The sequence below is a fragment of the Notechis scutatus genome, chromosome 5, assembly GCF_049901735.1.
Source record: "Notechis scutatus isolate UNSWTSFEM ecotype Mainland chromosome 5, rNotScu1.2, whole genome shotgun sequence".
Lineage (NCBI taxonomy): Eukaryota > Metazoa > Chordata > Lepidosauria > Squamata > Elapidae > Notechis > Notechis scutatus.
In genome coordinates this window covers 115,661,384-115,684,511 of record NC_142013.1, presented here as the reverse complement: position 1 = coordinate 115,684,511, position 23,128 = coordinate 115,661,384, and the positions used below count along the sequence as shown (strand labels likewise).

The 23,128-nt window shown below is 48.9% G+C and overlaps 1 protein-coding gene across 1 annotated transcript in view; it reads right to left on the bottom strand.

Moving 5' to 3' along the window:
• Positions 1-627: 627 nt before the first annotated feature.
• Positions 628-23,128, bottom strand: part of NSD2 (nuclear receptor binding SET domain protein 2) — a 35,873-nt gene continuing 13,372 nt past the window's right edge. The window contains exons 9-23 of the mRNA XM_087967622.1: positions 21,667-21,742; positions 19,977-20,086; positions 16,301-16,432; positions 15,283-15,406; positions 14,091-14,291; positions 11,783-11,962; positions 10,833-10,989; positions 10,037-10,242; positions 9,121-9,224; positions 7,740-8,009; positions 6,845-6,961; positions 5,577-5,718; positions 4,087-4,193; positions 2,368-2,572; positions 628-1,658 (exon numbers count right to left, since the gene is read on the bottom strand). Coding sequence (XP_087823748.1) covers positions 1,408-1,658; positions 2,368-2,572; positions 4,087-4,193; positions 5,577-5,718; positions 6,845-6,961; positions 7,740-8,009; positions 9,121-9,224; positions 10,037-10,242; positions 10,833-10,989; positions 11,783-11,962; positions 14,091-14,291; positions 15,283-15,406; positions 16,301-16,432; positions 19,977-20,086; positions 21,667-21,742 — 2,382 coding nt within the window. The 3' untranslated portion in view covers positions 628-1,407. The remainder of the gene's footprint in view (positions 1,659-2,367; positions 2,573-4,086; positions 4,194-5,576; positions 5,719-6,844; positions 6,962-7,739; positions 8,010-9,120; positions 9,225-10,036; positions 10,243-10,832; positions 10,990-11,782; positions 11,963-14,090; positions 14,292-15,282; positions 15,407-16,300; positions 16,433-19,976; positions 20,087-21,666; positions 21,743-23,128) is intronic.

The following is a 23,128-nucleotide window of genomic DNA, read 5'->3' as shown; positions in this document are numbered from 1 at the left end:
AACTCAGGTTTTCAAACAAAACTTGTAATCTCAAAAGGCCACCTGCATTTTACCTACCGTAACGTGGCTCTCCTACAACTTCTATCGGGAAACCTTGCCGAAGGATTTTACCGGAATCCGCTCCACGACACGCGTAGAACTCTAGGAGGCATTACTCCTGCCTGACGTCTCCTCTGCAGCACTCCTCAAGGGTGCAGGGCCACCCTCCTTTCTCCTGAAGGAAGAGCTCTTATATACAGGAGTTGGGATGCCTGCCCATCAGCACAGCAAACGGAACAGGACAGGGTTCAACGGGGTGCGAAGGGAGGAGCAGCAGGCAAAAGAAGGCGAACCAGGTGAAGAGAACGGCCTGCATCCCATGGAGAAAGAGACCTACAACGTTCCCATAAAGGAGAAGCGGCTTAGGATGCCGGGGACGGCTCTTATTTCGCCTGCCTTCCTGGTCACTCAAAAGGCCGGTTTCTCCTGGGCTTCAAATCCCGTTTTTAGCCAGAAGTTGGAAAAGAAAAAACCCAGCCAGGAAAGGCGGATGAAGAGAAGGCCACCCCGGAGTCCATTTGGCTTCCAGCAATCGTTTTGATGCAGATTCCTGTCTACTTCTCAAAAGAAACCTCAAATGGGTTTGATTTTGAAATACTTTTATTATGCAAATACAATCTAAAAAATGGGGCACATATTTTAATATCCATTTAAAAGAGGACACCGGTAATGCAATTTTTCTTTTTTCTTTTTGCTTATTGGAACTAAAACAGTTGACCTGAGGCACAGATGACCAAGGCTGGCCACGGGTTCAAGAGATCTGCTGCTTCCTTGTCTTGATAGAAGAATGCCAGTACAATTAAAACAACAAAACAAAATCAAAAGCCATGGTATGACGCTTTCCCCCCTCCCCTCCCCCCTTCTTATTTAATGCGATCCTGTCAAACGGATCTCCTCGCCACGTTGGGCTTCCAGAGCTAATCGAGGCCTCCCTCTCTCCTCTCGCTCTCTGGCCCTCTACCAAAAACTCCTCCAAGTGGCGGCGGCTACTATTTCAAAAGCTACGAGACTGTCCACAGACATGGGGTCGCTGGTCGAAAATCAACACGCCTCCCTTGAGGAAGCAGCAGGGAAGAACTGTTCCATTCCTAACAGTTCAAGTATTCTCATTATTTCTGGAGAGAAAACCTGGTTTGTCCTGAAACGTCTGAACTTGGCAGGCCAGAGTTCATGATCAGTGCAGCTGCAGCAGGCGCCCTGCCGCCGGTTGGCTCAGTGGGTTTAAAAATCGCTCGCTCTCCCCCCAAAAAACCCCAGTTCTTGCGCAAGACGTGTAAAAGTGTGTCCTTCCCTGACCCTATTCACAACTTATTTACAAGGCAACCTTGGGCAAACGGGGTTGGCGGGGCGAGTTTGTTCCTCTTAATATTATGTCCTCTTCCACTTGTTCCTTTGCCGCTTGCATTTGGCGGAAGAGAGTTTTCTAGGAGGCCGCCTGGCTTTCTTCTCGGCGAAGTTCTCCCCATTGTGGTCAGGGCAAAACAACTGTCCGCTCCAGTTGCGCTCCAGCACGGCCTCCTCTTGGTGGTCCTTGCAGAAGGAATTGGGACAGAAATGGCAGAAGGAAACTGAGGGCTTGCCACACACATCGCAGTGGTGCCAGGGACATTCCCATTTGCCTGCCGTGGAAAGGAAGGAGAGAAAAAAAAGAGAGAACAAAAGGTCAACGCGGGAACATGTGCCGGGACCTCGGCTCCACGTCCCCTCGAATCCTTCCCTTTAACCTGAAGGAACTGGAATGGCAGCCACCAAATGGAACGGTGTGCCCCATTCTTTATCCCCCTGAAGTAGTGGACGAGAACCGATTAAAGACGACGAAAAACAAGCATTTTATCTAAAAAAGCATTTAAAGCTCTACGCATCCGGAGTGGCCCTCTTTAATGGCATTTCTTTCCCGCTGAATAAACTACGATTAGCTTAACAATGTACAGTTTAGCTTTGGAGCCTCCCCAGGAGTGCGGCTGCTGATCATTTCCAAGGAAAACCACACCCCTCTCCCTGGAACAGCAAAGACCCAAGACAGGTGAACACGGCTTGGTTGAGCTTCACGGTTTGAGGTCTGATCTGGCTGGGTGAGAACACACGTGCAGAAGAGGTTGAACGGTTCTCCCGTGTCAAGTCACGCAACAAAACCCCACCCGCTTCTCACTGCTCTGCCGTGGACCAATTCTGCTGGAGATGGCTGGCCGCATTTTAAGCACCAGAGTCAACGCTTAACCTGACCGCCTGAAGGGAAAGTCCTTTAAAACTTGGAATTGGTTTGATTAAGATCCTCGGGGGTCCAAAATCCTTGTTAGGGAGTGGAGGCGTATCTGAATGCTTACTCACCGAAGGGACGTTTTACCAAGTCAAGGCAGGAGAGGTGATAGGCCTTGGTGCAGGACTTCCGGTCACACAGGACAAGCTGCCCTCCATCTCCGCAGCGGAAGCAGTAATCCTCCGTTTTTTTCCTGGCTTCGCTTTTTGTTTTACGCCTTTTTGCTCTTCTTTTGCCTTTCTTTCCTTTCTCTTCTGAGGCATTGGAGGATGAATTCTTAATGGAAAAAAATAGTCATGTTTCTGTTTTGCAGATTAGGGGATTAGGGCAGTCTCTAAGGAGCCTCCCCCCCCCCTCTGTTTTTAGCCATTTCAAATTATAAAACTTGTCTGGAACGCTCTGGCAAAATGCTCCTAGTCTGGTGACTGACCACCGCCACGCAAGGCAGAACCAAAGAGAAGCTTTGGACAGCCAAAGGGCACCATCACCCACTCTTACCTGCCTGGGGCAGCGGGAAGATGACTTAAATTACCGAATACTCCCTAAACACAATTCTTGGTAGTCCCAAAGGTGCTTTTTCCGAAGGCAACTGGGCTTCCTTGGTTTTTCTTGGAAGACACGTCTCATCCCAGAAGCTTCTTCAGCTCTGGCCAGATGGTGGGGAAGGATTTGTCTTCCTTTCAGAAGAGCCGATTGATTGCATTCTTTCTGAGGGTTGTTGGGGCCATTTGGAGGTTTATCCGTGTCCTCTCTCCAAAAAGATCCAAGTGACCAGCTTTGTCTGCAAGGAGTATCGATCCTTCCTTTCCCAACCATCCAGTCAGAGCTGAAGAAGCTTCTTGGATGAGGAGTGAAACGTCTTCAAAGAAAAACCAAGAAAGTCCAGTTGCCTCTTGGGGAAAAAAGCCCCTTTGGGACAACCGAGACCTGGAGGGCGGAGAGTCTCCTTTGACACAATTCTTGGTATTTTTTTTTTTTTAGAAAAAGCCACTAAGGCCTATTTTGGACCCAAAGGCTGCCTTAGAAAAAACTCATCCTTTCTGAGACATTTCCTCCCCTGATTCCCTCACCCTCTTCCACAATGGCGGCGCTTCTGACGTCCTGCCTTCACGGGGAACTTGGGATGGATCTGGAGAGGCAGCTGGCCTGAACGTCCCCCATGCGAAGCAGCGCAAGAGGCCCTCGACTCACAGCCATTCCCAAATGACAGCCACAGTGACAAAAGAGACTTAGGACCGGTTTTCACTCTTACGACCGTTGCGGCATCCCCAAGGGCCACGTGATCAAAATTCAGATGTTTGGCAATTGGCTAGTATTTATGACGGTCGCAGTGTGTCCTGGGGATCACCCGATCCCCTTTTGCAACCATCTGACCAGCAAAGACGATGGGGGAAGCCGGATTCACTGAACAACCGCAGGAATTCCCCCTTAACGGTGGCCTGGGAAGTCGCAAAACTCACTTAACGACTGTTTTGCTTAGCAACAGAACCCTTGGTCTCAACTGTGGCTGTAAGTCAGAGACCACCTCTACTGCAGTGTCAAACATCAGGAGTTGAGGAAAGGAAGTGTTTTATGGCACCCTGCATTACGTCATAAATTGTTTTATGGTGATTCTTTTTTTTTAACATCTTCCAATGTTTTTAAAAATTTGGCCCAGTTTCATTGGCAGTGAAGGGTCCCAGATTTTGGGCACGTTCTGCCCAGTCAGTCCGTGTGGGGGTGCCTTGGCCCAGCGACCTCGCCTTAGGTGGCCCCCTAAAGGGCTCCGCCGTGGGCCAGCAGAGAGATACCTTTGGCCTGTCTCCAAGGAAGCCGCTGCAGTTTGGAGCCCCACATTTGCACACCGTCTTTTCGTTGCCGAGGCAGTCAAGGTTGTAATTGAAGGTTAATTCTGTCCCTGAGGGGGGAAATAAGAAGAAACTGTTACTGTAACCATCATTAAAACAGGAACATTGGCTCCTTTCCCAAAAGAGGTTCCCATTTCGCCCCGGGATGGAGTATGGAGGAAGATGTCGAAGAAAGGAGGGAGGGGAAAACAACACACACACACACACACTCCCCACTCGATCCAAAGAGAGGCCGGTTAAAGTAGGACCCCCGAAACTGTGCCAATAAACCTGTGGGCGGCGTGAACAGCAAGGCACAGGATTTTGTCCCCTCCAGCGGAAATGCCTAAAGCCTGGCTTTTGAAAGCTGAGAAATACAGAATTCAGACTTGAAATCTCCTTTGAGATGGACACACAAACCTCTTTGACCAAGAGATAGAAGAGAATTGTGGGGAGGGGTGTCACTCAATTCACCGCCTCATTGTCCGAGCAGGGAGGAATCGCTTTCCACACCCAACTGAGCCCATCATAAAGACCATCCAGGCCCACCTGGATTTGCAGTGGTTGGATGACTCAAAGGGGCTCCTTCAAAAGGCAAAAAGGGGTCGGAAAAAGCCTCTTTGGGACAACCAAGACCTGGATGCCTGAGAACCTCCACAGACCAGAGTTGGACTGGAACAAGATGGTAGAGGCGGAGTTTTCCCAACGTTTCCACGGCCTCCCACAGGAGATTTGGAAGCTTAAATTTCAAGGACTTGAAGCAGAACTCTGTCTGACAAGATTCTCTCTCTCTCTCTCTCTCTCTTTAAAACCAACCCTGCAACTGAAAGGTAACACCTGAGGTGCCTCTCGTCGGAGCCCCTGGGGTCCTGAAGGCCAGGGACACTGAAGAGACCAAGAGACCAGGCCTTGCCAAACAGACGGGGCCCACTCTAATTCATTTTAATTAAAGTAACTAATGAATAAACAGATGGGTGCTCAAATATGGTCACAGGTTGAGGGCCGCGTGTAAGGAGTTTAACCTTGGTCAAGTTGGCCTTCCCACAGGGGGAAGAGCGCAAAGGAGCAGCTGGTGGGAGCGAAGGCCAGGGAGGGGTCGTCCAACAGGGTCCAACCCGGGGGACGGGGACATTTGGGGGCTGCCCGACTTTTAAGGCCTCCAGGCATCCCTGGAAGATTGGATCGCAGAGCGAAGAAGTGGTTGGGTTTTGGCCAACTGACAAGATCAGCTTGGAAAAAGCCCCACAGATGCACAGCTTTTGTGCAACAAAATAATTTTATTAAAAAATCTTGTTTGTGGATGTTCTGCTATGTTCGGAGGGCGAGCTAAGCGCAGGCAAGAAGCTCCGAGGAGGTTGCAGCTGCATCCAACAGAAGAAACTTCCTGAACAGGTTTGGTTTCTTTTTAAGGGGACATAAAACATCCCGTTCCCGGTTAGGAGAGCCGCCGGTACCTGCAGGGATGTCGCAGACGGCAAACAGGCCCACGCGGGTGTCTCCATGCACCGTCCATTTCAGGGTCTCACAGTTGGGCTGGCAGCTGTGATTCATGAAGCGAGAATAGTTCCCCTTTGGTCCGGCATCGATGATGCGGTCCTGGAAAACCAAAGGATCCAAGCAAAACCCCGATTAATGGTAGGCAGCACCCTCTCCACACACACGGAGACTGAGTCCCGCAGCCAGTAGCTACAGTTGTTCCTCCTTGACAAAACTTAAACCTGTAATCCGTGTAAATTTTATCCCGCTTCAAGAAAGCCGCCTCCTTCAAGAGAAACCTAGAATTTTAGAGCCCAAAGAGTCCTCATTTGACTAATGTTGCCTCACAGCAATGTCACACCACCTAGCTAAATTAAGATACTTGGAAAACACAGAAAAATGTGTCAGAAATATAATTATTCTTCGGTTTGGCTTGGGGAAAGAATCACACAGAGACATTTTTTTTGCATCTTCAATGGGAAATGCAAAGAAATAGTTTCTTCCTGTTTTATCTTTTATGTACACTGAGAGCCTTTACACCAAGACAAATTCCTTGTGTGTCCAGTCGCACTTGGACAATAAAAGAATTCTATTTTATAAAAAAAACAAACCTTGATAGCCCTTTTCTTGAAAAGCAAGGAGGACAGAGATACTGCCATTAGGTATTTCCAGTCCTTGGAATACAAAAGGGTGAAGAAAACAAGCAAAACTCTTGGTGTGATTGTTGAGGTTCTCCCCAGTTATTAGTCCATTCAGAAAGCATTTTGATCCTACTTCCAAAGTAGGTGAAGAAGTTGGAGCTTCAGCTTTTTTGGACAAAAGCATTGGTAGGTGAAAGGTATAGAGCTATCCTATAACACAACCTTCTCCTCTACAAAAGAATACTGAATATTCAATCCGGAGCACAATCCAATACACGTCCGACATAAAAGGGAATGATGCCATCACGCATAATGGGATTCTCACTAAGGTGCCTGGATAGAGGGTGGCAGCGTTAATCCCAACCCAAAATCGGGTGTCAAGAAATATTAGCGCTACCTGTTCCCAGATATTTAAACTCCTCCTTAAGCCAAGGTGGGGTTGATCAGTAGGCTGACTGGTGGTGCTCCTGAGGTAGGTCCCCCCCGTGAGAATGCGAGTCTTTGCGATTGCGGAAGAAAAAGCTTCTGGATCCCAGAGTTTATAGAGACCAGGATGGAGACTTGAGGTCAAAGGCCAAGCCGGGCCACGTTGGAATAGCGCATACCTTATCGATGGTGAGCATGTAAAAGTGTGTGATGTCGTTTTCATGAGCGTATTTGATTCTCGCCATGCATTCTCCTTCATCGATCACCTCGCCCACGTACTCGTTCACGAACTCGCCCTGCGCGACACAAAAGCACAGCTGCCCAACGGAGGGAAAGACACGGCGGCTACGCACAATGGACACACACCTGGCCAGTTTCTTAAACCAGGTCCCCAAGGCTGCCCCCATTCTGCGCTCTCTCCTAGGCCCTTTTTCCTGGCCTTTATATCGGGGGTCTCCAGCCGTGGCCACTTTAAGACGGGTGGACCTCAACTCCCACAGTTCCTCAGCCAGCAAAGCTTGTGAAGTTGGAGACCCCTGCTTCACATCATAGACAGATAGTCCTCGACTTACGGCCACAATGGAGCCCAAGATGTATGCCGCTAAGTGAGATCTTTTAAGCGAGTTCTGTCCCGTTTTGCGACCTTCCTTGCCTCGGCTGTTAAATGAATCACTGCCGTTATTTAATGAGTGACCTGGCTGTTAAGCGGAATCTGGGTTCCCTGTTAGTTTTGCTTGTCAGAAGGTCGGAAAAGGGGATCACAGCACCTTGGGACGCTGCGACCGTCATAAACAAGTCGGTTGCCCAGTGTTTTTGAGTTTTGGCCACATGACCAAGGGGGGAAAGAAGTGACAACAGTCACTAAGTGGTGAAAAGCGCCCTAAGTCCCCTTTTTTCCAATCCTGCCGAAACTTCAATCGGTCTCTAGATGAACTGTTGTAAGTCGAGGACCAAGGAGGGGGGGGGGGAGGAGAAGATGGGATGTAAAAGCACAGGAAGGAGGCCTAAAAGGACCCCTGGCTCCCACGGCTGTGCCCCTCCCGCCAGGTGCCCTGAGCCCCCCGAGGGCCGTACCTTCTTAATGTCCCTCTTGGAGACCAGGCCCCATCCCTTCCCCTCCGTCCGGATGATCTTGGTCTCGGGGTACTGGCGCTTGGTGAAGCACTGGTTCTGGCAGCGCTCCCCGGCCGGGCACATCTGCGGGTGGCACTCGTACATCAGCATGCGGTTCAGGCACTCCGAGTCGAGGCCGCAGGGGTTCTCGTCGGAGGGCTTGCAGTTGCACTTGGGGATCTCCGAAATGTCCGCCGTGCAGATCTGGACTCTCCCAAAGGGCTTATTGACCTGGCGCGTCAAAGAGCTGGTTACGCCCACGAGGCCCCGACCCAACCTGACTGACCCCACCCCGCCAGCTCTCTCTGTCCCCCACTCCCTCTGCTTTTATGGCCCTCGGAGGCCTCCATGGCTCCTCAGGGGTTGCCAGGTCTTCTTTGGCCAAGATGGCCTCCACGATGGCCGGAGAGCAGCCGAGCTTCGGGTTCTACCGCCCTGGCCTGCTTCTGTTTCCCCAACAACAACCCCCCCCCCCCCCGTGGGCCCACAGGAGGGTGAAATCCTGCTAATGCTGACCCAGGCAGCCTCTTCCTGCTCCTCCAGCTGGAAAGAAAAGAAGGAGTAACTGTGGGAGGCTACCCTGAGGGGCAAAAGAAACCGGGAGACGCCTGGGAATTCTAGGCAGTGGCGGTTTGGAGGAAAGCCAGCCTGGGGCCCCTCCCTCCCTCCCCCCAGTCTTTGGCGTTCTTTGCTCTATGGAGGGGTGAGTTTGAGACTGCAGAGAGAACGAAAAAAAGAAATCTCTTCACAAGAAACCTCTGCTTTTTTGTAACTACACGTATACAGAAAGAGATAAAAAATACTGTTAATTCCACATAACAAACATACACGTTCCGTTAGATTTATTGAATGCTTTTTGGAGGTCAAGATGTCTAATTCCTACTGAATTAGAAGAAACCCCTCTCCTGCCACAAATATAACGGCTAAAGAGTGGCTTACTTCAAATAACCTTAGAGTTGCTCACTTCTGTTTCCCGTATGTTTTAACACCTTTATAAATCCAAATCCCTTGTTATCCGTTCAGTTTGTCAAGTATCCCTTGGGAATAGCTTACCCTTCTCCAGCACATTTTATTGAATAAATTAAGGTACACGAATTGACTAGAACAAAAGGACAATTAAAACCTTTATCTCTAAGAAATACGCCCCTGTACTTAAAAATGGCCCTTTACCCTGACGATTGACACAAGTCTTTTTCCACAGTGCCCCATCTGGGCTAAAAGTTGACCCTACCTCCGGTCCTTCACCCCAGAACATCCTGGGCCCATCATTGGACTGACTAACTTTGGGGGGTGGGAGGGGAGGTCAGAGGGAGACCAGCCCCCGTCCTTCAAAGCATCTCACCTTGATATGTTTGTAAGGGGGAGGTTTGCGTTCATTTTCTTGAGTTTCTTTGGCTTCCCGCTGAAACTTGATCTCTCGGAAGCGTGTGTCCGCGTCTTGCAAAGCTTTTAAAAAAATGTGGGTAAAATTACAACTACACATATTTCTCCTTTAAGAATAGGTCCCTGTCTCCTTAACTGCTTGGATCTGCCTCTCTGTTGTATCAATGCAACACAACATTGTAGGTTCTTGGGAAGAACGCAGCGTGTCTGAAGGCCAACACCAGCTAAAGCAGGGGTCTCCAACCTTGGCAACTTTAAGACTTGTGGACTTCAACTCCCAGAGTCCCTCAGCCAGCAAAGCTGGCTGAGGAACTCTGGGAATTGAAGTCCACAAGTCTTAAAGTTACACCAGCTAAAGGACTGGCAGCTGTTGATTTCACTGGAGGCAGCCTTGACTTACGGCCGTCATGGAGCCACTGGTCTCGATTTTACAACCTTTTTTCTGTGGCGGTCACACATTTAATCGCCACGGTGGCCGATTAAACGAGCCAACCGTTTGCTGGAGGCCGAGTTTCACGGCAATGTACAGAGCACCTGAAGTTTGGCCATGTGACACTGGGGGACCTTTGAAACTTCAAATCCAGCCCCCAGTAAGTCTGTTGTAACTCCCAATGGTTGCCAAACGAATGGCCACAAGTCAAGGATCACCTGCCTGTAATCGTTACAACAACACAGCCTCCGACCTCACTGACCCTGCTCAGCTTTTCAGAAACCAACCCAGCTCAGCTAGGCGCCCTCACTAGGTGCAACGAAGCAAAATACTGAAGTTCCCACCTCACGGGCGAACTCCGCACGGCCACCTTCTGAGTCTGTGCGAGAGAAATCGGCCACACAGCAAGCATTGGCCTTTGGAGCGGAAAGGTGAGACATTTTACCATTTTTGAAGACTTTCCCGATTCCTTTGATGGCTTGGTACCGACTTCCCCGGTCTCCTTCCATGTAGGGGAAGACGCGAGCCTGATGGGTCCAGTAGTAGTCTTTGGAGCCAAAGAAGAACACCGGGAACTCTCCAATCTCATGCTTCATTTTCTGGATGTTTGGGGGGACATTTTTGGGATGGCAGACTTCGGCTGGCCACCACCTGCCACAGAAACAACCCAACGAAAGGAAGAAATTGAGGCTACTGTTCCTGGCTAAGTCGGTCTTCTATAGATTGTTAAGGTCTTGGGATTTAAGAGCCGACCAGCAGTGAAGCTGACCAGATGTGGCTGATGCAATAAGAATGAATCAGCGTAGCATGGGTATTTCCCTTTAAGAGTGGGAATGGGCTCTATCCCTTTAAGAGGTGTTTATATAAAGGCAGCCATTAGAGGGCATGTCCTCTCTCGTGTCCGGTATTCATGGCAGAGTTCTCCATGTAGAGAAGAGGAAAGATTGCTTGTAAGGTATTTTGCCTACCATGTGTATGTCTGTATATAACTGTTGCATATAAAGCACTAGTTAAATGTCTAAGGCTCTGTGTGCTGCGTTTTGCTCCTGGGTTGTCTCATAATAGGAGCCACGCTGCAAACGCTCTGACATAGATTTTATTAACGTATGCGCCCCTGTATCAAAGACCTTTTTACATACAAACTCCCCCTTTTCTGGGCTCCAAGGAGCACTGAGACACAATCATATAGGCCAACAAAGATTTAAAAAAATAATACTGAAATCATGTTTATAAATCCAAACCTGTAATTTCCCAGTTTGACCCAAATAATATCTTGAAAATGGATTTTCTTCCCTGCTTTGCAGTCGTTGCAAAACCAGCTCCCATCTGGCATTTCAATGTTTAAACAGTCAGGATGAAATGCAGCAGGACAAGACTCACAACATAACAGGCTCCCCCCTGTAACAAAAGGCACAAAACAACCCTCGGTGACAGGAAAACAGAGGGGGGGGGGGGCAAAGAAAGCTTTATTTTAAGCATCAAAATACTACCAGGTTTCACTCTAGGTTGATTAAAGCCCAAATCCACACCACCAAGAAGGAATTAGACAAAATTACAGCGTATGCCAGAATCTACTTTGAGAATGACAGCAGAACAAACTCTGGGAGATGGGCCTACTATCAACACCTCCTTTTGGGACCAAGAAAAGCTGGAAGCACAAAAAGCTGGAACCATGTTGGTTAAAGGTAAAGGTTCCCCTCCTTGCACATCCGTGCTAGTCGTTTCCGGCTGTAGGGGGCGCTGCTCATCTCCGTTTCAAAGCCGAAGAGCCAGCGGTCTCCGTGGTCATGTGGCCGGCAGGACTAAACGCCTTTGAAGGCGCACGGAACGCTGTTCCCTTCCCACCAAAGGGCTCCCTATTTTTCTACTTGAATTTTTTGTAGATGCTTTCGAACTGCCAGGTTGGCAGAAGCTGGGACAAATAACAGGAGCTCACTCTGTTACGCGGCGCTTTGTAGTTATAAAATAATTCTTCCCATTCGTACATTTTAGACATTCAAATTTTTCCACTTCCATTCAGAACCAAAATCAGTTTTTTAAAAAATGCTCTTGCAACACACAGAAGAAATAAAAGGGCTTTAGACTTTTCATAAAAAGCCTGAGCAGCCACAACAAAATCCCCTTATCCACCATGGAAGATCCCTCCGCAGCCCGGAAGAACCGTTTCTATAAAACGAAGTCCGTTGTTTACCTTTTGAGCAGACAAAACACCAGCTGACGTTTACGTGGCCATGGTGGCTTTTCCCTTTGGTGGCAGTAAAGTGGTTGGTACACACAATGCTACTGGAGGAAAGCATGGCACAACCAGCAGCCACACAATTGTCACCCACATGGTAAGCCACCGGACAGCGAACACACCGTATCATTTTGCCTGGTACAGGAAGAAAAACGCACACAACATTTTTGTCACAATATATTTGCAAAAATGCTTAGGAACTTTAAAAACAACAACCCGTAACTAGCTAATGGATTATGGCAGCAGTTCTCAGGCACTTGAGAACTTTGAGGTGGGTGGACTTCAACTCCCAGAATTCCCCAGCCAGCTGCGGAGTCAAAGTCTGCTGTGCCAGCTAGGGCAGGGGTCCTCAACCACCGGGCCGCGGACCGGTACCGGGCCGTGGAGCACTCTGTACCGGGCCGCAAAGGAAAAAAAGTTTTAAAAATGGCGGCTTTCTTCGCCTTCGGTGAATGCTGCTGGGATCAGGTATCAAGGACACAAATGAAAGAAGGGGAGGGAGGAAGCAACCGAAGCCTGTCCTGCTCTTCTGGCTCAGCAGCTTGGTTTCCTCCCGCCTCGTTCCTCTCTCAGTCGCTCTCTGCTGCTCCACCAGCCCAGGAAGAAACTGCTTCAAAGAAGCCGGGGGGGTGGCTTTCCTGTCGCCGCAGCGCCTCCGGCGCCCGTTTCCCCACCCTGCCCGCCCGCCCGCGCTTCAATTCAGTGCCCGTTCTGCCTGCCTGCCTTCGTTAATGGTTGATTTGGAACAGCTTGGCTGAGTAAAAGAGAGGCGAATAGTTATTATTCTCAGCTGAAGCTGCTCCGAAACGCAGGCAGGCAGGCAGGCAGGCAGGCAGAACGGAGCACTGTGGATTGAACCGCACGCGGGCGGGCGGGGTGGGGGTGAACGGGCGCTTCGGAGGCGCTGCGGCGACAGGAAAAGCCACCCCCCGGCTTCTTTGAAGCAGTTTCTTCCTGGGCTGGTGGAGCAGCGAGAGAGCGACTGAGAGAGGAACGAGGCGGGAGGAAACCAAGCCTCCCACCCCCGGTCCTTGAAAAAGTGTTTCTGCTTGAAACCGGTCCCTGGTACAAAAAGGTTGGGGACCACTGAGCTAGGAATTCTGGGAGTTGAAGTCCACCCACTTCAAAGTTCTCAAGTCGTTGAGGAACGTTGGATTACGGCACGAGCTTTCATGAGCTACTCTCCGAAATAAAGGCAAGTGCCCTTGGACACAAAATGAGGCACCTGGACACAAAATGAGGCTTTATGTGGGGAATCTCCAAAGGGAGAGACAAGAGGAAGCGCTGACGGAGGAAATATCTGTAAAATGGACATTCAGACGTGAGTCAAACTTTCCAAAACGGAAACACACCAAACTCCAATCCCCTAATTGGACTGGAGGATAAAATGGGGCAAAGACTCACAATAGCTGTGCTCTGACCTAAGGCTTCCTGAGACAGTCACAATCACACGCTGTTCCCAAAAACCTTTTTTTAAAATTATTACAACGGCTGTGAATTCTAGCATTCACAGCCCATAATGAGTCCCATACAGTTTGTGAACAGTCCCACAGAAGTCTGCCCAAGTCCTTCTGGATAAGGCTGACAAGCACCCACCTTTATCTCCCTTGAAATGCTGCCAACAACTAAACTGCCCATTCACTGTACTACAAGGCCAAATGGAGCACAAAGTTCACACGGAGCTTCAGAGTTTAAACCGACCAGAACGAACAAAGTTGCTTCCTGCAAAGGCTCCTGTCCCTTTGCTCCTCCTTTATGTCTTATGGGAAAAGCAATCACCTCCGAGCCTTACTCCCAAATCTCCTCTTTTGTCTTTTCTTGCCTTCTGGCAGCTCTGTGCATACGCACACTGGGAACAGGCTCCTGCTGTTCCTCTGCCTCACTGATGTCAGATTCTGGAGGCTCCGGAGTCAGCACGTAACTCCCAGATGGCCCTGGCCCCATCTTTGTGTAGTATGCAGATCCCTCGTCCGAGCCCTCCCCAGACTGCAGGACTGGCCCACGGTCCTCCCCTCTGTCCAATTCTGCTGCCAGCTCTGCAGGCCGCCAATGGACCACAACAAGCTGCCTCACCTAGCAACAGAAATGTTGTGCTTAATTGTGGTCGTACGTTGAGGACTCCCTGTATTCACGAGAGGTGAGGCAGCACCTCTTCGGGCTGCCGTGAGCTCTCAAGTAACCATCGGCAACCTCTGAGGGCGAACTATGGGGGCAACAAGACGAGATTTGGAGGAAAGGGAGGGGAGGGAAAGAAAGGAAATACCTTTAGATACTTTGGGGTTTGAGGGATTCGCAACGTGGCAACTCTCGCAGCTGTGCAAAGGGCACCGGAAGCCCCGGTTCTCAAAAATGGTGAGGGGGAATTTTTTCACACAGGCTTCATGGTAAAACTTCCCACAGTGAGAGACGATGCAGCGCTTAATTTCCGATTGCTTCTCCTTGCACACGAAACACGTGTGAATACCTAAAGGAACATTTAAAACAACCCTGAAGTGTTTCTCACGAATAGAAGGGAACCAGGTTCATTTTTAACTGGAGCTAGAGTTGGTATTAAAGGAGCTCATTTTTTTTCTTTCAAAAATATCCTTTTTCGCAGGCTTTCCTTTGCGAGCCTGTCTTTCAGCATTAAATGTCTACATCTGTCGATCTCTTTTTAGGGAGCAGTAAGGAAATTTGGGGAAAACGGAATGGGGGCTGTAGCGCACAGGGTGGGTCCAACTATTCCCATCAGGAAACAGGCTGCCATTTTATTCTTGGGAGGCCAGGGGTCGCCCAGTGACCTCCAGCCCCGCTCAGGCAACGATGGATGGATAACAGATCCGAAGGTCTCTGTAGCTCCATTAATGAACCGAGAATGCTCTAATCCAGGGATCTCCAACCTGGGCCACTTTTAAGGCTCGTGGACTTCAATTCCCAGAATTCTTCAGCCAGCTGGCTGGGGAACTCTGGGAGTTGAAGTCCATGCGTCTTAAAAGTGGCCCAGGTTGGAGAGCCCTGCATCTAATCTGCCTCCAGGATTAATCACCCCGTTCTTGGATCTGGCAGAATCCTCAAGGCTTTCGCCTCACAGGTAGTCCTTGAGTTGCAACGGGTTGCTTAAGAACCCTTCGTAGCGCCCAAGCTTTCTTTGTGTGACTGTGGGGGTGGGGGAGCACCGCAGTGACCCCCATCTTTGAAACCAGGGCATCGATAGGTTTTTGGGGGCTCACTGCAAAGTCACACCGGTCGTAAGTCAAGGACCACCTGTACAAAACAAAGGCATAAGGAACCTTCTCTTTCTGGGCCAGGTAGGCAGGGAAATACAGGCGCATTACCACTGCCTTTATTTTCTCGGCATATAGCCTTCTAGCGTTTCCTTTTGGGAATGAGGCGCCTGGAGGACGAGATCCGAGGCGCAACCGTTATGCACCGGAAGCGCGCAAAACATAGCCGATCCCTCCCGGAAGACGACTTGCCTGAAGTGCACTCGTCGCACACAAACTGTCCTTTGGGCCTTCCAGACAGGCCGCTGCAGCTGGCATGGAAAGCCCCCAGACAACGTCCTTCACACAGCATCACTTCCCCGGGCTTCTCACAGACCTTGAGGAGAGAAAACGTAAACCTGACAAGGCGTAGAGAGCACGGGTCAACGGCGCCTCCTCTCCCTTGAGGCTGCCACCGTTTTAAAGGTAAGGGGCTCCTAATGTCAACTCATAAAATATTTCTAGGGTCTTTTTAGAATTGCCAACAGAAAGGGGGGAAAGGGGTTTGCTTGGAAACCGAAAGTGCATTCCATAAATAGCTTTTCAAAGGTGACCGAAGTTTCTGCCGCGCAAAATTCTAACTGGGGAGCCTGATTGATGACTCTGGGCTATGGAGGTGTCCCATTGGAGAATATGAATTACGATACACCCAGGGGTGGGGAAAAACCAGGGTCACGGGTGACAATGAATGAATGATGTGCTTCAGAGTCGCCTACACCCAGGCAGTGCCGGACATGTTAACTCCCAATAAATCTTCTTTAAATTCTGAAAGTTGGCTAGAGACTCATGATTTAAATGGGGGTAACTGCTGGAGCCCTGACACCTTTTTAAAAAAATTAATGAATTTAAATTAATTAAATTAATCGAGCAAAGGCCCACTTTCAAAGTGTATGTCACAGGACATCCGTGACAGCCACAGGGCTGGTTTTAACTGGGAGCTTCCACGGAAGGTGGACATTTGTGGCTTATTGCGGTGAAGAAAAGAAACATCTGCAGACTCTTTTGGTACAGGGAGTCCAATAGAGATTTCAACCTACTTGTTCGTGTTAAATTTTCAGATGTACAAACAAGAACGTGCCTTGACAAGCATCGTCTGCTATTAAGTCAAGTGTTGACTCTTAATGAGCATGATAAGATACATTTCCCCACCCCAGGATAATCTCTCCCTAACCGGGTCTTTCTAAGAGTTCTTGGAGAGAGAATTCCCTTGACAAGCCCCTTCCTTTCTTACCTGACACAGGTACTCCTTCCTGGCTGTGGCCCCTCGGTCAGCCTTCTTGGACAGCTGGGAGACCTCTCCAAGACCCTCGTCAGCACTTTCATAGGGCGACTCCGACCTTTCATCTCCTGGACCATCTGAAATCTAAACACCACAGGACAGATTTAAGAGCTCCTGGGCTTCTGTGCAAAAGAAACCCCTTCATGATTCATTAACCCCTTCAGCTCTCCAGGAGTGGCTGAACTACACATCTCAGCGTCCCCCACGAAATCCTGCAGGATGGAGCCCTTAGATTTCCTTTTCAGCAACACCCCAAACTGTCCCCCACCAGCTTTCATTTCAGCGGCTGAATTAATTCCAACATGGGTAATTCCCAGAGAACAGGCTGCTTACTCGTGTGCCAACCAGGAATTCACACCTGTGACACCTATGTCTGACCAGAAGCTCTTCCTGGGACCTATCAGAGGGGACACTTTGGCAAGAAGGAAGCCCTGGCTTGGCCCGGGGCCTGATCACAGTGATTGATTTTCCCTCAGTTTCCCCAACAGGTGGCAGTTCTGGAAGGTGAGCACTCAACAAACCGAGAATCTGAAGGTGAGCATGCAGAGACGACCATTCGGAAAGGCCACAGGTAAACAAGCTGGTCTTCGGTGTGAGATCGGCTGGCGTCCCTGTTTGTTTGCTACAGGGGAATTAACCAATTCAGCCGGGAGGCAGGTCAATGCACTGTTAACTGAGGAGAGGATAGCACAGCTCCGCCAAAGAACACGTGTGTGTGTGCAGGTTGACCTAAGTGCGTGAACATGTTGCATGAACATTTGCTGGCTAGTGCAAGAGTGTTCAGATCAAGTCAACCCATAAGACTGTGGCCCACTCTGAAGGAAAGGCTTAGCTCGTAGGGACCTGGAGCCCGTTGGGGAATCTTTGCATTGAAATCCACTTTTTCTGTCCCCATCATAGCAAACCTGCGAGAATGACCGAATGCCATTATCAGTGACAGGAACCCGAACACTGGCTAAACAGTAGTCACTGCACACCAGCTGTGCGTAGAGGGCAAAAGGGAAGATATAAGAGGCGCCAGTTCCTGGGTTGTTCTGAAGATGCTTTGTTAGAGAGAGGTCTAAGGAGATTCTCAGTCATCAAAGTTGTGGTTGTCTCAAAAGTGGTTTTTCAAAAGGAAACTCGACTTTGTTTTTCCGTGAAGAAGTTTCACTTCTCATCCAAGAAGTTTCTTGGGTGAGAAGTGAGACGTCTTCAAGGGAAAACCAAGAAAGTCCAGTTGCCTTTTGGGGAAAAAAGCCCCTTTGGGGCCTGGTTAGAGAATTCTCTTATTGTGTCGGGAAAAAAGTGAAAGAGTTCTGCACACAACATCTGCCCGTCCTCCTTGGATGGAAAAAGAGTGTTTCACTTAAGAACAGAAAACTAAACAGCTTCCGTGAGTACGTACTGTGCAGCGATTGTCACTGGGCAACAGTGCAGATCTTTTACTCGGAGGAGAAACTGAAATACAGTTAATCATTTTACACGGGAAAAGCAGGACCAGCACTCTGGAAAAATACCTGGACACGTCCAGTGTTTTTAGTAGGACTCGCCTGATGGACTAGAGGCCATTGTTTCTCAACCTTTTCTTCCCCATGGACCCCTTCAAATCCCTTTTGCGGACCCCAAGACTTCACTCCAGATTTGAATCCTAACATTTCTTCCAGCCTTCACAGACCTCCTGTGAGGAGATCAGGGTCCCCCGGGGGCCTAGTCTCAGGACCAGGCCGTCCTAGCTACTGTGGGATGAAGGGAGTTGAGCTTTGCCTGGAGGACCTGCGGCTCCTTCCTCCTGAAAGGCCCAGGCACCTGCCTTTGGAGAGGAAAAGGAGAGCAGCACACCTGGGCAGCCCTGCTGGGATCATCCATACGGCCCCCTGGGTTCATGGAGGGCACACGGAGGGAAGGCATGCGGCCGACACAGTGGCGGTTCTCCGTCAACGAGCTCAGGTCCCGTGGACGAACTTAGTCTCATCAAGTCACGGGCTGCTCCGGTCCCGTCTCTTCCCCTCCTCTGAGCAAGGACCACGGTGCTCTGGCTCCTCCACGGTTCCATGACGGGCTCTTCTGCTGGCCAGGGCTCCCACAAAGGCCGTGCAACCGAGGCTCTTAGGGAGAGCGCCCGGAGGGCCCCACGCCCCTTGCAGGCCGCCTCACTCCGCTGGCCTGGATTCTGCAGGAGCTCCTCTGAACGGACCCATGGTTGGCTGCGGGGCAGTTTTTGCAGTCAAGTGGCAAGAGCCGCTTCCACTCTGGGCCATCAGTAACGTTTTCGGTTTCCGTTGTGAATTTCCAACGGTCACTAAGCAAGTCGAGGCCTGCCTGCCTGCCCCCTTCCCCACCAATCAGGTCTTTATTGATCGCTGCATTTTCTCTTGGACGATGGGATGGAAAAGGATCCTAGCAGGAACGGATTTATGCACTTTGGTCAACTGTCCCGTTGGCCTCATCCAGGTTTATTACCAATGGTCATCCAGAAGCGGAGAGCTGATTCATGCTAACCAGATTGTACGATCTTTTTATGGCGGTCATTAAGTGAGCGTCACAGTTAAGGGAAGCCATTGTTTATTATGGGGAGGATTTGTTTTTGTTTTTTGTTTGCTGGAAACGGGAAATAAACTCAGCAAAACATTTTTTCCAGCAAAAACGTAGTCAATTGTGGCCACCTAAGAGAAGGAGACTGCAAACGGCCGTAAAGGGGGGGGGAGACAGTTGCCCACGTGGCTGGGGCAGAGGAGGGCAGCCATCAGGATGCCAAATCCAGGTTGCAAACACCTTTTTTCGGGGGTTTGTTGTAACGTTGAGTGGTTGCTAAGCAACCGCTGAGGCCTGCCTACAGAACTGCACTTGCGTTGCTCTGAGTTTTGAGGTGGCCGAACACAAAAGATAGGCCCCAGGTGAGCCTGTGGGGCTCTGAAGGACGGACAAGGCTCCCTTGCATCAGAGGGAGACCTTCAGCTAACAGGAGGTTTTAAGGGTGCGGCCTGCACGCCCCAAACCCCACACTCCTTTCCTCCCTTCGAGTCCTGCACAGGCTCCATTGCATTTTAGGAGAGAGGAAAATCTCCATCACCAGGAAAATGGGCTTTTCCTCTCGTTTATACTGCTTGTGACCTGAACTGTGTCAACAGAGCCTGCTTAGCTTCTCTCTGTTTTCTGTTTTTTGACAGAAGCGCTTCTTCTCCCGAAAGCGTTGTAAGAAAAGCTTTGGTTGAAATGTTTGGGATCAAGCATCTTTTGGGGAGCCCGAAGACGTCCCAGCCAGCACCACAAATTTAGAGTTGGCACCTAAGAGAGTCGGATGGCTCGTCTCCCTGGTCCATTCCACACGTGAGATACTTGTAGCAAACCGCTTCTCTTGGCACACCAACTCGAGTCCTCACGATGATACGGGGAACCCAAATTCAGGAAAGCCGGAGCGAGCTCATCCGACCTCAGTGAAGAGCCACAGCTGAGTTCCCACCAGCTTTTCTTCCTTTTTCTCCCCCTGGCAGAGATAAACTTACCACGCTGTATTTCAAGAGAAAGGTGTTTACAAACCCCATTAGCCTTGTTTCAACCGTTATTTCTTCCCATCGTTTAAAGAAAGCAAATTTAAATCGCTTGCATCTTTTTTTAATCTGTCTTCCACTGTTCATTTGCACTTTACCTCATTCTCAGTTAAGGACGCGGAAGGAGATGAACTTTTGCTATAAGGGAGATGCGAAGAATCTGAGGCCCGGTTTCGCTTCTTCAGTGGCTTACAGGCATCGGAGAGACCTGTCGTGGGGGTAAAATAATTGTGGTTTACAAAGAGAGCTTAAGAGTCCCTGGGCCTCCTTTCCTTGAGGTCAGAAGCCAACATCGCCTGACTGAGGAATGGAGAATCTGCAATACTCTTTTGAGATCCTCACAGGGCGGAATCAGAAATATAAATAGAGAAGCAAATAGAGGCACAATTAAGAATAGTTAAGGAACAATGCATGTAGCTTGTTTGCAATCTAGCATTCCATGGGTATCCCCACCTTTTCCTAAAGACATGGATGGATTTGGTCAATAATTTGTTATTGAAGTAGTAGATTTGCAAGTTTTTTTTTTTAAATATGGGGACTAATACTACTATCTATCCATCTCTGTCTGTCTATCTATCTATCTCTATCCGTCTGTCTCTGTTTATGTCTGTCTATGTATCCATCCTCTGTCTACGTCAGTCTTTCTATCATCCATCCATCCATTCATCTCTATTTTCATTTGTCTGTCTATATCATCTATCAATCAAATCTTTCCTTCTCTCATCTATCTACCCTGGTTCTCTGAAAATAGGACCTACCCTGAAAGTAAGTCCAGCTTGATTTTTTATCCGAGCGCCCAATATAAGCCCTACCCCCCAAAATAAGCCCTAATTAAGATCCCGCCCACTCCAGGGTGCACAGGTAAAAATTATACTAGGGAGGGGATGAGGGGAGTAGAGCTGCCCTACTACTTCCCTTTGGACAGGTGTAGCCAGGCCTTGCATCTCCCGACACCTGCCTTGCCGGCCCATTTCTCCTGCAGCTGGCAAGGCCTCTGTAGCTGACTAGAAAGCTCTGGATCGATCCAGAACTCTGTCCTCGGCTGCAGAGGACTTCAGGAAAGCCTTGCCGGCTGCAGAAGAAGTTCCTGAAGGCCTCTGACAGCGAAAAGGAGGCCGGGTACGATGCGCACAAGTGAGGTGAGTCAGTAGATGGCCTCCCCCCAAAATAAGACCTGGTGCCTTTTTTGGTGGCAAAAAAAAATAAAATAAAAAAAATAAGGCAGGGTCATCTATCTATATCTACCTATCATCTATCTACCTATCGTCTATCTACCTATCATCTATCTATCTATCTATCTATCTATCTATCTATCTATCTATCTATCTATCTATCTATCTATCTATCTATCTATCTATCTATCTATCTATCTATCTATCTATCTATCCTATCTAATCAATCAATCAATCAAATCTCTCCCACCCACCCATCATCTGTCTCTGTCCATCTAGCTACAGAAGAGAATCCCACTCCCCAATTCTAAGAATCCCGCGGGGTTTTCCCATCCCTTCCTGACCAGTTCTCTAAATGTGCTTCGGGGGAGCCAGAGACTCTCTCCGCGTAAACCTTTGAGTGGGTGAGGGGAGGCTAAAGAGGGAGAAAGGGATCACAATTCAGGACCCCCGCCTTCAACAAATAAAAGGCGTGTCCTGCTTCTCAAGCTTACAGCCATATTTGACCGGTGCCACGTTCTCACGTCCCCAAATTTCAGCAGCCACTTTAAACAAAGGAGCGGAGAACCTTTTTAACGCAAGAAGACGCACCCCCCGCTTCTTCTGACTCCATTACCTGGCTGCTTCTTTTGTGAGGTTTCTGTGACTTTAGTGGAGTTTGTTTTCGCTGTTTTGTCATTGCTCCTTTCCCTCTGTTATAAAAAATGGGGGGAAAAGGGAGAGAAAATGAAAAAAAAAAAAAAAAAAAAGAGCCCTCCTAATTTAGAGAAATCGAAAAGAAATAACAGAAGAAAATAACCACCTCATTGAAACAGACTCTAAATAAAAATACGATCTAATAAAACAGACATTTAATTTTAAAATAGTGTGTCTAAAGTTAGGACTTTTAAGACTTCTGTGATAGGACTAATTAGAACTTTCATTTAAAATTCCGGATAAATATCTTTTTCTGAACCTAATGTTTAGTTAGTGGATTGGGTGTAAGTTTGGAAAAAACAGGTTACTAAGCAAATGTTAGTTTTCCTTGAAGGTTAAAAACGAATTTATTAGCAGCACCTCCAATTGATAAAGGACTTACGATTTGTACGTACAGGTAGCCTTTGACTTACAACCGGTTGACCCTTCAGAGTTAGGGCACTTCCGGCTGTCAAAATGTCACGCCTCACCCTACCAGACCCGTGGCTGCATTTTGGCTGCTAGGCAACCAGCTCACATTTACGACCCGTTGCAGCATTCTGGGGTCAGGAGGCTGTCGGTTGTAAAATCGGGTCTGGTCACACTTACAACTGAAATTCTGTTCCCAATGGAGTTGTAGGTCGAGGACTGCCTGTACAAGGGTAGAGTTGCTATCAAAGCTTCCTATGAAGATGGCTGGAAAAGGGTCTTCTTTTTTTTTAACCCTATCGAGTTCATAGATGCGCAGGGACAGGTAGCTTACCTGTAAAATCAGTTCCTCAAGTCACCTTCTGTACAGAACAACCCAAATCTGTGACATCTAGGGAGCTTCTCAGTCAACCAGGCCACGTTTGTCCCAAAGGGGCTTTTCCAAGAGGCAACTGGACTTCCTTGAAGACGCTTCACTTCTCATGCAAGAAGCTTCTTCAGTTCTGACTGGGTGGTTTCATTCCCTACCATCCAGTCAGAACTGAAGAAGCTTCTTGGACAAGAAGCAAAACATCTTCAAGGAAAAACCACAAAGTCCAGTTGGCGCTTGTGACTAAATCTGTGAGCTAACCCAGTGTCCCTGACAAATTATCTCACTTCTCTGGCTTTGTGAAAGGATACAAGGAAAGGTGTACTAGGAGAATGTGGGTTAGTTGGGGCGGCTACTCAACAGTTGCAACAATTGTTAAGAAATCCTGCTTAATACCTGCTGGGATCCCTGAGTGATGCAAGGGATGGACAGGCCGGCTTTGCATTTCTTCCCATGGATTAAGATGAATGCACGAAAGGGAAGCTACAATCTACTCAGGAAATCATTAAAATTGAGCACCAAACGGGGAGGTTGCAACTGTTTTATCATCTTTAAGACCTAACGTTCATGTTTCGTTTAACAACAATGGACACACCTTCCCTGT